This window comes from Lemur catta, chromosome 6, assembly GCF_020740605.2.
Source record: "Lemur catta isolate mLemCat1 chromosome 6, mLemCat1.pri, whole genome shotgun sequence".
Taxonomy (NCBI): domain Eukaryota; kingdom Metazoa; phylum Chordata; class Mammalia; order Primates; family Lemuridae; genus Lemur; species Lemur catta.
The window spans coordinates 65,768,439-65,783,618 of NC_059133.1; the positions used below are offsets into that span (position 1 = coordinate 65,768,439).

At 36.1% G+C, this 15,180-nt stretch overlaps 1 protein-coding gene across 1 annotated transcript in view; it reads left to right on the forward strand.

The window, feature by feature from the left end:
* SLC2A13 (solute carrier family 2 member 13) overlaps window positions 1-15,180 on the forward strand; it is a 341,466-nt gene that overhangs the window by 52,459 nt on the left and 273,827 nt on the right. Inside the window, exon 2 of the mRNA XM_045554019.1 lies at window positions 9,065-9,224. Within this exon, the coding sequence (XP_045409975.1) occupies window positions 9,065-9,224 (160 nt within the window). The remainder of the gene's footprint in view (window positions 1-9,064; window positions 9,225-15,180) is intronic.

Here is a 15,180-nt window from a genome sequence, read left to right on the forward strand (position 1 = left end):
CTTAAAATCAATTTTTGTTAATCTTGCAACTCAGAAAATTTCCCAGGATGTTTCTAGCTATTAGCACCTACCCCCGAACACATTTATTTCTCTTAGAATGGTTTCTTTTTCAGCAATATTTTTTATCATTGTAATTTTGTTTGCTTTCCTTTTGTGGAGAGCATCTCAAATTGATGTTCCATACTTCCTGATTCACATTTCACACAGCTTCATTTCTATTCTTCACTGCCTCCAATGTGGTATTTACTTCTGTTATTATTTGTGTATTCTGCTATTACATTTTTACTGTTCTTGTAATCCTTCCTTATCCTACCCATTTCCCTATTTAATTTCCGTTTATTGTCTTTTTATTTAAGCTGATTCCTTCCTCATGGCTCTCTGTTCCTGCCTTTTAGGCAAGGCCAGATCATATATTAAAGAACAGCTTTAAAAAACCTTTGGGGCTGGACGCGGTGGCTCACGCCTATAATTGTAGCACTCTGGGAGGCCGAGGGGGAAGGATCACTTGTGCTTAGGGGTTTAAGACCAGCCTGAACAAGAACAAGACCCAGTCTCTACTAAAAATAGAAAAAGCTGGGTGTGGTAGTGCGTGTCTGTAGTCCCAGCTACTCGGGAGGCTGAGGCAGGAGGATTGCTCGAGCCCAGGAGTTTGAGGTTGCTGTGAGCCTGACTGACACTACGGCATTGTAGCCTGGGCAGCAGAGTGAGACTCTGTCTCAAAAAAAAAAAAAAGGGCGGGGGGTGGGGGGGAGGTTGTGCTCATTTATTATTTTGGCCTCTAGTATTTCCTTTAACAGTTCCTTCTATTTTATTCCTCAACCCTTTGTATTTATTCCATGAATATTTCTACAGCTAAATTCTAGTCCTGTCTTCATTTTATTCTGTACACATTCCTTGTACATTTCATTGACATCTATTCATGTAAAATCTATAGTCAGGTAATTCACAGCCTTTTAGCTCCTATTTAGGTCCAAATTGTTTGTTGTTCTTAGAACATTTGCCTCTAGATGTCACATAGAGTTAAATATAACAAAGCACCACTAATGTTCCTGCTTGCTAAATTCACTGCCTTGGGGAACACATATTGATTTCTTATTAACCTTTGTGCATTCCATTTGTCAGGTGTAAATGCATACTGCTTCTACTTTTGTAGTAATTCGTACAGTTATCTTTCGTTTATATTTATAACCTCTTAAACTCCATTTTAGGAAATTTTTTGAATATCTATTAATGTCTTTATTTGCCATCTCTTTCCATCAAGAAATTCTTTCTTCTGTGTTTTTTATCTTTGTGTTCCAGGAACACTTCTTTTTATGACACTCTTATTCTTTGAGACTAAACTAAAAGTTTAATTTAGTTTATGAATATTCTTCCCCCAAAACAGAACTTTCCGATATCTGAAAGTTACAGCCTTCCCATTCTAATATGTATGTAAGACTTAAATGTGGAACAAGAAGGGAATGGTTACAGAAATTATTTGTATCTGTATATTGGAACATTATACTATTGTTTCAAATGATTTTGTACTGTAAAGGTGCCAAACCTGGATTTGTTGTATGTGGCTCTGTAGGGATGTGTTCTGTCTGGATTTTTTTTGTTTGTTTTTTGGCCTGTAGCGTTACCTTAATTGTGATGCAAGTAGCTTACTACCTCATATTGTACATTCAGTTGGCTTCCTGTATTTATGGTACCTACCTAGCTTATGTAAGAAGTGTGAGATCTCCTTTTGGAAAAAACGTATATAAATTTTTTAATTAATGTATTTATTTTTAACAGCCCTCCCACTGAAAGGAAAAAAATAAAGGTATTTGGAGTATAATGAGTGAAAGCTACATACAGACTTGTGGAAAAATACTGACAGTTATAACCAAATTTAAACAGTGATTGTCTAGGGAAAAGTGAGTGTGGGTTTTATGGGAATTCTCTGTACTGTCTCTACTGTTTTTGTTTTCCTGAAACTATTCTAAAATTAAAAAGTTTATTTAAAAAAAACAGTGATTGTGGGTGATTAGAAGTGGTTTTTATTCACCTGCTTACCTGTAGTTTCCAGATTTTCCTTAATGAATATCATTTTTATTTTAAAACCCATCAGTTAACACTAGCTTAAAAGAATAAGGTTTTGTATATGCATCCCATAGTACTAATCAGTAACTTTTAAGTGCTTACTCCATGCCCACGTCTAGGCTTGATACTTAGACAAGTTATAGTACAGAAGATAATGTGAAGTATCATTGCATTAGCAAACTTGTATTCTTGCTTTGAAAAACAAATGTGATACAGACTCTACTGAGATGTTATGGGGGGGGGGAGGGAGAAAAAGGATACAGGCAGATTGAAAGAACATTCTCAAGTAATCTAAAAGGAGAGGTCATTTTAGGCTGTGAGAGGCTGTATGGAGTAGAAAGCCTGATGACATGGTTGTAATGCTTTATTCAGAGTTCTTTAAGCCTGTAGACCATTAACTTAGCTAGTTTATGCCCAGAGAGAGAATCTTTTTCATAACCTGACTTATGTTACAGGCATTTTGGGTTGCATTTGGGGCTTAGTGCACGTTGAAGTTGCCCAGCCATCTTTTCTGAATGTGTTAAGCCTTACTAGAAAAAATAGAAGCTGAATTCTAAGTTGTTAACAACCTGGTAAATGTAGATACTTGACTATTTAGAAGAGTGCAAACATATCAACTCTGGGTAAGACAGCCAAACCGAAACAACTCCAGTGAGGGATACTGTTTCCTTTGACAGATTCTATTTCTTTTTATTAAAATTCTTTCTTTACAGATGATAAAAAGCACTAATTTACAAAATGAAATTAGGACATCATAATCCTTCTTGTTCAAGAAGCATTATTATTAAAAGGTAGCTTCATGTGCTTCTAAGAAGCTAATTAGTTGCTGCCTGGCTTATCATGCTGAGAGACAGCTGTGATTCATGGGTATTTACCCATCGCAACAGGATTTTCTAATGCTATTTGGATATGAAATTATTTATACTTCTGACTCAAGCCTTTAAAAGGGCTTCCAGCAGTTTTCGAAAGCCAGCTTCTGCAGTCAAGAGCGTTTTGTGCTATTTAGGTGGTGAATCAGCTTGGCAGCATGGTGGTGGTGCCTGAGGTGTAGTTTTCTGGTGAAGCTCCTCAAGCCAAGCATGATAAGATCATTGATGTAGATCTTATAATTCCATGAGAAATTTTCTAAGAAATTGAACTTCTTTACAATATTAGGAAATAACACCAACATGGATCTTTGTGGTTACATTTAATAAGCTGTTAACAGGAACTTGTACTGCTACATTCCTTAAGTTAATTTCAATTCATGAGTCTGGTATGGACTGTTAGGAATTTGTTTTTTCTTTATCAGACATTGTATTTGGTTAGTGGTTGGGATAGGGAAGAAATTAGAAGCTCTTCATGGAACTCTTTCTCTTAAACTTTAAATATCATTCATTACATCCACTCTTTAATTTTGAGAATCTGATATCAACATCTTTGGGTTATAATGCCAGAGCAAAAATGTTAGCCTCGATATGTTGTCTGTCTTTACAATAGATTTTAGGTGAATAATGGGGAGTTCTTGCTCATTTATTTGAATGTTTCTGTGGGGTATTTAAATCTAGAGTTGAGTTTTACAAGCACATAACAGTGATTTAAAACAGACCCTAAAGTTAAGCAGTTTTACTTACCTGTTCGTCATTAGAACAATGAGCTTTGTCTAGGGACAAAATTCCATTTGTTTCGCCAAAGTGGAAAGGAGATTTTGGGGTGACATAGCCTTTCAAAAGTGGGCTTCCCATTTAGAAATCTATAAATTATGGTTTCTATAGGTTGCTTTTATTAATAGCAAGGTGAGTTAACAGGGCCTGGTCTTAACAAATGCATAATTGGGCAGATGTGAGCATGGATCCTACTACTTTTCCAGTTTCATAAAGCAGTTTTATGGACTTAAACTTGTCTAGCTCGAAATTATACAATTAATTATATTTGGTTCTCATTTTTCGTACTGATTGGTCCAAGCTCTTTAACATGACACCTGGTGGTAGTAAGTCACATGGCAGGCAGTAGGGGCAGGAAAGAGAAGATTCTTCTGCCGCTAAAAGTTTATGTGTGTTAGCTAAAGTAATAGAGCCAAAAATAAAGTGTTTCTGAGACATTTCTGAAGGATCATGTTCCAAACAGAGGCATGGCACTCGTTCCTTAAATGGCACAGTACCAAGGCTAGAGGACCCGAATCTGTGAGACCCACTTTGGCATTAACTTGCTGCGTGTCTTTCTGAAAATTTCTTTGTATTTGTCCCTGGGGCTGAGTTTCTTTACCTTTCATAGGGGGTAATAAGTTATATCTGTCCTGCCTACCTATTGATAGAATGATTTTACATGATAAGATAAAATGATAATATAGAAAGACTTTAGAAATAACATGGTATTCAAAGGTAAGATAGATGTTCGTTGGTCATCTACCTTCTCAGTTTCCCCCTCAGTCCCTTAAATATTGGATTTTTTCAGGATTCTGTTCTAGGCATTCTTCCAGTATTCTATTTCTGACTGGTCTTATCCATTCCCATAGTTTCAGGTTAATGTGCATCATTCACATAGAACCACTTTGAGCTCCAGATGTTTGTGTAACTCCCAAGCCCTACCAGGCTCAGTCTTAGTTCAAAGCCGTATTTAAAGAAATAGATTCCAGTGACTAAAAGCAGTTGGAAAGCAGTGCTACTCTTAACTTGTGTCTCTGGAAGCATATACTAGCATGTAGGTTATAACTCAGCACTGTTTCCCTAAGATCTCTGTAACCCCCACCTCCCCAGTCAGGGCCAAATCCCTTTGTTATAGGCGTCCATTTTCTCCAGACTCACCCTAAGCCTTTCACTCAACCCTTTCCACTCTTTTTGTCATTTGAGCTTCTCCCCACAAACCAGAGCATTTGCCCATGTTTCTCTTTCCCCCACCCTTTTTGGCCTAGCTTGATAAAAGATCAAGAACTAGGCTGCCAAAGACCAAATTCTCCCTTGAGGATGAGGGAGGAGAGAGGTTAGTTGTTCTGGCAAAGACCTTATTGGGTAGAGGGAAAGAGGGAGGGTGGGAACACACACGTGTAAACAATCTATATTCTCAGCACACTTAGGAAGCATCTGCTTATTTTCTTGTATATTTTACAAAGCACCTCTGACTCAATCCATAACTTGACCTTATTATCTTCCATTGAAACTTGCTTTTTCCTCCAGTATTCCATATCTTTATACAAAGTACCCATGATGCTCCTAGTTGCTTATTCTAGACATCTGAACATCATCCTCTCACCCCCTGTTCAAATTCTCCTTAGCCTAGACACTGAATACATAATTGTTGAATCTCTCCATTTTGCTCGGATCCATTGCTGCCACTGTACTTGGTGTTCCCATGCAATCAATTTTCTATACTCCAACCAGAGTGATCCTTTAAAAACATGAATCTGAACATGTGCCTTTTTCTCTTTTACTCTATTCAAAGGCTTCTGAGTACCAAGTCCTTAATTTGGCCTCTAAGATCTGGTTGGTTCCTGCCCATCTCTCTAAAAATAACCCCCCTTCCTCAGCAGGTTGCATTTCTTCTTGCCTCAGGGCCCTTGTCTAAGCTGGTCTGATTGTCTAAAGCATCTCCCAACTCCCACCCTGCCTTGCATTCCTTCTCCCAGCCTAGATCTTGCTTACTCATTCACCAGATCTCAGCCTAAATAGGACTCCTTCATCTAAGGCCCCCCTACTCAGGCTGGGCCAGTCCCTTTGCTATAGCTCAGGCTCCCACACTTCCCTTTTTGTGAGATCCATCACCCTTGGCCAGCAGATCCCAAGCTCCACGAGGACAGACAGCATGTCTCTTTCTTACAGCACTGTCTTCAAAGTGCTTAGCACATCGCTCAGCTCAGATCCAGTATTCAGCCAATACTCTGATTAATGGATGCTGCTTTCATGACTTGGGCTCTCTGTCACTCCCGTCTCATCTCCATGCATATTCTATCTCTCACTTTCTATGTATCTCTGAGAAAACCCCATGTCATTTTATATTTTTTAGCTCATGTTATTCTGTGCAGAATTGTCTGCCCAATCTCTCTTTGCTACCGTCTAATCATTGTCAGCATCACAAGTTAGAACCCAGTGTATAGCTTTATTATGACCCTTACCATGTGATTTAGACCTTACTTGATAGCATGTTTTTGTGAGTGGGATTTGTGTGTAGCTTTATTCATAGCAGGAAGCCTATTTTGTTTATTTATATGCATCCTTATAATCCCAGCACCTACCACATTTTGAACTAAATCAAAAGACATGAGATGCCTAACTAAAGATGATAATAACAATAATGATTGCTGATATTGACTACCTTATGTATGGTAGGCACAATTTTAAGTGCTTTACTCTGTTACCTCATTGAATCCTCTTAACCCCCATGAAGGAGTTACTTTTATTCTTCCCATTTTTTAGATGAGAAACGGGAGACCCAGAAAGGTTAAATAAGTTGTCCAAACTTAACCAGCTGGTAAGTGGCAAGATTGGAATTGAAACCCACTAGTTCTAGAGTCTACCCTTATCTATGATGATCAGTCAGTATAGTCTATGCCTTCAGAATTGGGTTTTGAATCTCACTGTCTGGTTTAAGTTCTGATTCTTCCACTTACTCATCATGTGACCTAGAGTAAGGTCCTTCTCTGTAAAATGGAGATAATTCCATGCCCTTTATAGGGATGTTCTGAGGATTAAATTAGATAATCGGTCCATGTAAAATACCTACTAGACTGTACGCAGTAGTACCAGTGGTAAGTCAGTGTGAGCGCTCATAGGACAGAAGGTCTTTTAGGATTCTTTCCAGCTCTAAATCCAGTGACTCTGTCTTTCTTCAGTCCTTTCCCTTTGTTATTACCTGTTACATTTTGAAACTCTGGTGTTTATTTTAAATAATCAAGCTTTATGAGGGCCTGAGGACATCTCTGCATTCCCTATCAAGTCAAAATCTATGGGTTTTGTGATAAGCATGTGTTGCCTAAAACCATAGTCCTGATTTCCCAAGCTCAATTCTGTGGGCTAGGTGGCTGAATAAAGATCTCTGGCTAAAGAGAGCAAATGAGTTCCTGTTTACAGCCAGACCAAGGCAGAAAAAGAAATCCAAATAATAAATTACTGTTTGATTTTTGAAAGTTTGAGATGTTCTAATAGTAAAAGAACTAAAAGGAATCCACAATTAACTTTTCAGCATTTGCAGGAAATGTTTCTTCTTTCCGAGTTGGATGAAGGGCATTTTAGGATGGTCTGTGCAATTAAATTGATTAGCAGTCAAAGGGAAATTTCAGCTGCTTAGGTGATGATTTAATTGTAAAGATTACTCATACGGTGTCTACTAACACATGCTTACTATTCTGTGAATCTCATAAAATCTTAAGATGATTTTCATCATCTCCATATGTTGACAAGGCACTACAGTAGCAAACAGAGATGGTGGAAATTACTGTGTGTAGTTCTGAGACTTAATGGTTTGATTTATATGCAAATTTAATAACTACTTACCAGTTGTATGCAACAATATAGGGAATTTTCCAGAAGTAAGTATGTATTACTTAAATCCTGTCTATCTGTCCATTTGTTCAGAGATGGAACAGGGCAAATAAAAATAGAGCAAAATATATTTATAATAGGTGAAATCGCAGACTATTATGGCATCAGGAGAGAGTTGAGTTCACAGAATAACTACCGTGAAGTCCAAAACACTGAGTAGAGATGGGCCTATCTGTCCATATAAAGAGGAAAATGAAAGAAAGCTCTGATTTATGTTGAACATCAACAAACAAAAATCAGTTATAGGAAAGCATAACTGTTACAGTTACTGAGATGATAGATAAATGTCTCCTGATGTATGGAATGTGATAAATAGCACCTTCAGTAGCCCTTGTACAGAAACACAGCAGCAGGTTTCTTAGTGCTGATTTCTTCAACATAAACCATTTTTTACCATCATAAAGATCAATTCGTTAAAAGAAATTCTGTATGGGTCTACTGTGCAACTGTTTGATGTTCTTAATCAAATAATAGATTTATAGTATCTATAGGTATTAATGTAAAATTATTAAATTTTCTAAGGAAATTATTTTTTTTTCACTGAGGTTTTGGCAGGTATTGATTAGATACTGGTTTTAGGTTAAATAATCAGACATCTGGAAATTGGAAGTATCACAGGGAAGTGACACTTTCTTTAAGAAATCATTTTGAATTGTCTCAAAGTTCTCTACCATAGAACTTTAGTTTTTAAAATATGCGATAAGCCTCAAGATCACCTCTGGAAGATTTTTAAAAGTTCTGTCCCCTACCTCTGTGGTTTCCTATTTAGTAGGTCTAGGGTGGCTGAGGCAAGGGCAACTTTATTTAAAGAAAAAAGTCACATAAGTGATTCTGCCAGAAGTTAGTAGAACTACTGCGATAGAGAATGTTACATTAATTTCAGATAGAAAAAAATTTAAAGCTAATATAATCAAATGTACGTTAGCCATACAATTATTTTATTCTGAAACGTACAGCTAGCCAATCGAATAAGGTGACTTAATATATGGATTTCTTACTAGCAAACCAATGAAAAGTTTTGATGCATCTACTGGAAATGATGCCTTTGAGTGGTTAATATGTATTCTGTGATAATTTTTATTCTCACTGTCGTCTGGTTACATTTCCATGTAGACTAAAAATATTTCAGTAATCATATTCTATCTGGAGAGTATTTTTATCTTTTTCGTCCTTAAGAAATTATAAAGCATACTAATATGCATTCTAACATTAGCTTAGGTCCTTAGAGGTACTTCCTTTTGTAGGTTGTCAAATTATAATATGAAATATGATACTCAGAGATTGGAATCTCATATATTTCTTTACTTGTCTGTAGTAGCCCCAAATTAGTTATGAACAAAGCCTTAAATGTGTGATAAACCTTTGTTTAAAGTAGAAAACCAAGCCCATAGATGTATGTGTCTATCATAATCTAGTATTAATATTTATAACAACAATAGAAATCTCGAGTAAATGTCTCATGCTTGCTTCTCATTGTTTCTTTGTAGGCATTGCTTCTATGACAGTGCCCGTGTACATTGCGGAGGTCTCACCACCCAATTTAAGAGGCCGATTAGTCACCATTAATACCCTGTTCATCACAGGAGGGCAGTTCTTTGCAAGTGTTGTTGATGGAGCCTTCAGTTATCTCCAAAAGGATGGATGGAGGTTTGTAAATAGTTCTTACATTGAGTTTTTCAAAGAAATTATGATTTGGGAGAATGAGAGAAAAATTGAGAAATCATAGGCAAAATATAATTGGGTATTTTGAATCATTATAGCTAATTTATAAGTGGGTGACATTCAGCAAAATTGAAAGTGGACAAGAAGCTGATACTTATTTTAATGATAGACAGGGAACCTACCATGAAGAATTGATATTTGCAGGGGTTTTTTTAGCATTTAGGTGACATTTCTCACACTGTATGCAATCTTTTTGCAGTATTGTTTGAAAATGAATGCAGTGATAAATATGTATGGAGTTCTTGAGTTCTATCAGTGATTGACAAGCTGTTTATGAACTGCAGATAAAACTAACATCCTTTTTGGATTTAGGAAGCTACATTCTGATCTGAAAGAAAACCAGGCTTCAAAGATATAGATTTAGCTTTATGAAAAGATACATGTAAATTTAAAATATACAAATTATTTCTTGATCATTATTTGGCTTCTGTTGAATCAGAAGAAATGATAAAAATGGTTTTAAAACTGCTTTAAGATAAATTCAAGTGGAATGTTATAAAAAGAAGATCTTATGGTAAAGCTTAAGATACTATGGGCTCTGGATTTTGATATCTTCATAATTTTCAAAACAACAGGTTCATGTAAGTGTTCAGGGAAATTTTATTAACAGGCACTAAAGGTCACATAGTACTGTCTAACTTGTTTGCTTACCACCGTTTTTTAGAAAAAATATTTATTCAGCATCTACTGTGTAGGTATTGGAGATAGAATATTGACAGGATGAACTCCAGTCCTTGCTTGCATGGCTCATACAGTGTTGAAGTTACCCCTTAACCGTTGAAGAAGAAGAGTTTGATGTGATGTGGACGTGGGGAATTAAACTTCTATGTAGGAAGCACAATAATGGTTTAGGAAGAGCCATTAAAGACTTAACCTGGTGAAGTTTTAATTAAAAGTCATGTGAGAAAACTCTTTGAAGCCAGCAAGTGCCTGCATTTGTCAGGACCATTAAAGAGAGAAGACAGTTGTTAGAAGTGGTAGCTCCGTCTGCAGATGTTGCTAAACTGCTTATGGAGGAATCAGTCTCTGCCAAAGTGAGAAATTACTGGAAAATTGAAGAAGCAGGAAATTTCATTTTTCTTTTCTGCTTGGTAGATGAACAGCAAGAGGAAGATGATAACTGTTATCAGCATAATCTGGCATTTTGATTTTTCTTGGAAACTCAGTGGAAGTCAGTTAATCTTCACGTCTTTGAGAAGATCTAAATCATCTATTTATATTTTGTTAAAAATTTTATTAATGTGACTAATATGTATATATAAATGTATATCATTTAGAGTGCACAAGCCATGTTTTTCACTTAATTATAGTAACTTAAATATCTCTTTTCAGTACTGGTCAGGAAAGAAAGATCATACAGTAGTGAAAATAAATTTATGAATGCGGTGTACCTGTTTAAAAGTGGGAGTGTTGGGATGGGCCTTAAACCCCTTTTCAGAGGCAGACAGACCTGGATTCAGATCTGTTCTCTATCTCTCGTTAGCTGTGAACCTCGGACAAGGCATTTAGCCCCTCTGAGCTTCACTTTAAAGTGGGACCAAAAATACTTAGAAGATTCTTGTGGAACCTAAAGTAATTGTATATGTAAAGTGTTTAAGCCCAGTACATGGCACGTGGCAGATCCTTAATAAATGATGAGTCACACATCATTTACTATTTTGATGAACAAATAGAGGATGGGTGCTACAATAGCTAAGTTGTAAGGGAGATTGAAGGAAAATCAGCATTCTGTGGCCTGTTTTCTTTATTGGCAAGGGTGGGGCTTGGAGGTGGTAGGGCAGAGGCCTAGACAAGAAAAAAATGAATGTGTATAGCTGCTGTGGGAAGTATAAGAAGGAAAAGACTAGAGACAACAAATGATTTCCAAGTAACCTTGGGATCTGAGTTGACGTTGGAGATATATATTTGCAGTAAAGCCAATTGGCATGTTTGTGTGTATTTTTCCGGCAATACTGGAGAGCCCAAGTTTGAAAAAGTAAGAGTATGGGAAAACTAACTTGGGCTGGTATTTAGACCAGAGCCTTAACAACCAGATTACTTTTAACCCGCTTTATTGTTTGTATGGATACCCATTTAATTATGTATACATGCAAACATGTTTCCTTTTTTTAAAGGTGAATTTTCTCTGTGTTATTGTCTTCTGTTATTTAGTATCCTTAGCCGTATGTTTACCTTCTTTGACACCTGGGCTACTAGGAAAGTGCGGTTATCCGCAAATAAAAATTGAAGTGCTTTTTCAGCATTAACCTTAGACTCTGGAATTGTTGGCAGTTACAACTTATTCATAATTGCAATAGATAATTTGTTACTTTTATGGCAGTGTGTTTCAAAAATCCTAAGGAAAAGGTGGTTTTAGGTATTTCATATACAATTTCTTTTTACACTCTTAGTTTTATATATCTTAAAGTTAGATGTCCCCTATCTTCTAAGAGTTTGAATGTTTCCTTTTATTTCCCTTTTGACTTGTATTGCTTCTGACACTCTACTTCAAGTTATTAACACCAAATTTTATACAACATACTTAGTGTCCCAGATTTATAAGCTTGCATCATGGTGATGAATTTTAGAGTCTGGTAGCAAGTACCATTTGATCCTAACAAAAATCTTGAGAGGCTGGTGGTGCTAGTATTATTCCTATTTTGCAGATTAAAAAACTAACTCTCAGAAAAGTTAAATATTTGCCTGACACCACATAGCTAATACTTGGCATATTAGAGCTGAGTCTTCTTACTCCAAATCTAACCACTTTCGTCCTTCTGGTTCTGCTGGTAAGAGTTTATCATCTAAAAGCCATAATTATTGATAATTTTGCAGTAGTGATTGGACTGGGACATATGGAAGATGAAATTGTTAGAAAAATTTCTTAGATTTTGAAGTTAAAAGACTGTATCTCCCCTTTTGTGCCAGATGGGTCAAAGTTTCTGTCCTACTATTGTTTGAATGTCAGAGAAATAAATTGTTTTCTGCTGAACAACTAGAAAATTAGTTTTTCTGGAAGAAACAATTGCCAGTAGAAGATTGAACATTGGTATTTTCCTGGCACTCCAGTGTCACAGTACATTCTGTACTGGGAAGGACACCATCTGGCTTCATGAGGAAAAGGGAAATAGGATTTTGAAAATACTGTTAAAGATTTGATTTCTTTAAAAAACAACTTTATTGAGATATAATTCACATACCATTCAATTCATCCATTTAAACTGTACAATTAAATTGTTCTTGGTATGTTCACAGGGCTGTGCAACCAGCATCATCATCAAATTTAGAACATTTTCATCACCCCCAAAGGAAACCTTGCACTCCTCAGCCGTTACCCTCAAACCTCCCAATCCTTCCCAGATCTACGCAAACATTAATGTACTTTTTGTTTGTCTGGATTTTTGCGTATTCTGGGTATTTTATTTATCAATATGTGGTTCTTTATGACTGGCTTTCACTTAGTATGTTTTCAGGTTTCCTCCATGTTGTAGCATGTGTCATTACTTCATTTCTTTTTTTATGGGCAAACAATAATGTGGATATACACATTTTGTTTATTCATTTATCAGTTGATGGACATTGCTTCCATTTTTGGGCCATTGCAAATAATACTACTATGAACATTCATGTAAAAGTTTTAGGATAACCACGTTTTCACTTCTCTGTGGTATATACCTAGGGGTGAAATTGCTAGGTCATATGGTAACTGTATTTAGCTTTTTGAGGGCCTGCCAGACTGTTTCCAAAGTGACTGTACTATTTTACTTTCCCACCAGTAATATATGAGGGTTCCAATTTTTCCACTCGTGGTAAACACTTGTTATTATCTGTCTTTTTGATTATAGTCATCCTAGTGGATATGAAGTAACATCTCATTGTGGTTTCAATTTGCATTTCTCTAATCACTAATGATGTTGAGGAAGATTTGATTTTTACCTAATATATTATAGTGCTTATAAAGATGGCAGAGATATTTTGGTAGTTTATATCAGTGATAAAGTTCTATCACTGTTTGCCCTTTCCTTTGCTAATGTTTTTATATCTTACTGAACATAGATTTACTCACTACACGTCAAGCAAACAAAGGTTTTCTTTTTTTAATTGCTGAGTTAAATCCTGGCTTATAGGAAACCCTCAATAAATATATAGTAAGTGAATTTAACAGCCACGAAAGTAATCTGTTTAAAACACTTTAGCATGCCACTGCTAAAACGCTGCAAGGCTCACCATTTACTATAGGAAAAAAATCAGGCATTTAATCATGTCTTGTGGTATCCAATCCATGCCTACTTTTTCAGATTTTTGTAACTGGTGTTGCCTTTCCCCACCTCTCCCTTTATATATAACACTCATGTTTATGCACCAGCCACACGTTGCTTTGTCCTGTTTCTTTTTTTTTCCCCCTCCTGCTCTCTTTGTCTATAATGTCTTTCTACCCTGTCCTGGGTTACTGGTCCAACTCCTGTTCATCTTTTAAATCTCTACTTATGTATCTTATGATACCTTGTCCCATTTGTTCTTTAATAATGCTTTGTACAAAGCTTCACTTTTATACTTACCATATTATTTTGAACTAGTTGCTTATCTGTCTATCTCCTCTAATTGACTGTGGATGTTCTGAATGTCATTTACCTTGTACTCATTTTTAGATATAGGAAAGGGCCTAGAACATAGTAAGTACTCAGTAAATGTTTATTGAATTGAGCTGAAATTGATTGGGCTCCAGGGAAGGGACTCTTAACCAAAGTAAAAAGATATTGATTGTAAACCAAAATACCAATTCATTAATTTATACTGAGGGATATATATACTTCGTAGATAGCTGAAAAATTAAATTATTAATTATAAGTGTTTCTTACGGAGCATAAAAATAAGGAAAAGATAATTTAGTTTCTGAGCCCATGAAAATCTCTCTCCCTTAAGAGAATGTACCTTGCTGTGAACACCAGGACACTTTTGTCCTTCTTGATTGTATAGTGCTGGTTTTCAAATGAATGTGTCTCAATTTACGAGTATATTGCCATCGTATGATTTATATTAATAAGGATAATATATATACAGAAGTGCTAAATTCTTGTTCATGCTGATTTTTATTTCTTTTATCCTTAGATTTAACTTTTTAAGACTAGGTTTATCTTATTCTGCCTAATCGATGTGTGACCATTTGGTTAAATGTCTAATTGTGCTACCAACATGTGTTTCACATGTTGCTTCATTTACTGTATGTGATACAGGTTTTGAATGAGAAATACAAAATATTAGTCCTAGCAACATCTATATGAGACACTTTTCTGGAGTATCCTGAGGCTAACTCATGCACAATGTGAGATTTCTGAGCTTTGAAGAATTACTGGGATTCAGGTGGACCAAGGTGGAAATGGGGGTGTAGTGTAGACCAGGATGGGGTAGGATCAGGAGGTGCGGTTTGAAACTTCAGTGATGATGTACATGATAGGTTGGAGCCAGAGTCTAGAGGTCTGTGAATTCTAGTCTGAGGGTTTTGAACTTTTATCTTCAGGCAAAGGGAAGCTATTATTGTTGAGCAGGGCATACCATAATAGTAAAAATTGAATATGACAGTGATGCCCAGAATTTATTGGGACTCTTGGCTCTTGAGTGGATTCAGGGAATCTATTTATGAGGCTACTTTTGGAGTTATCAGTTAGTATAGAAATGATTCAGGTATTCATTCAAAAAAAAGCTTTTTTTTGGCACCTGCATACTACTGTTGTGTTTGGTACTAGGGATAGAAAGATTGATGAGAAATGTTCCTGTCCTCAAACATCTCAAAGTCTAATGAAGGAGAGAGACTTTTAATCAGCATCTTAATTAGATGATGGATGTATTATGGGAGTTCCCAAGAGCAGTGAATAACAGCCTCACACGAGAAAGACATTTGTGC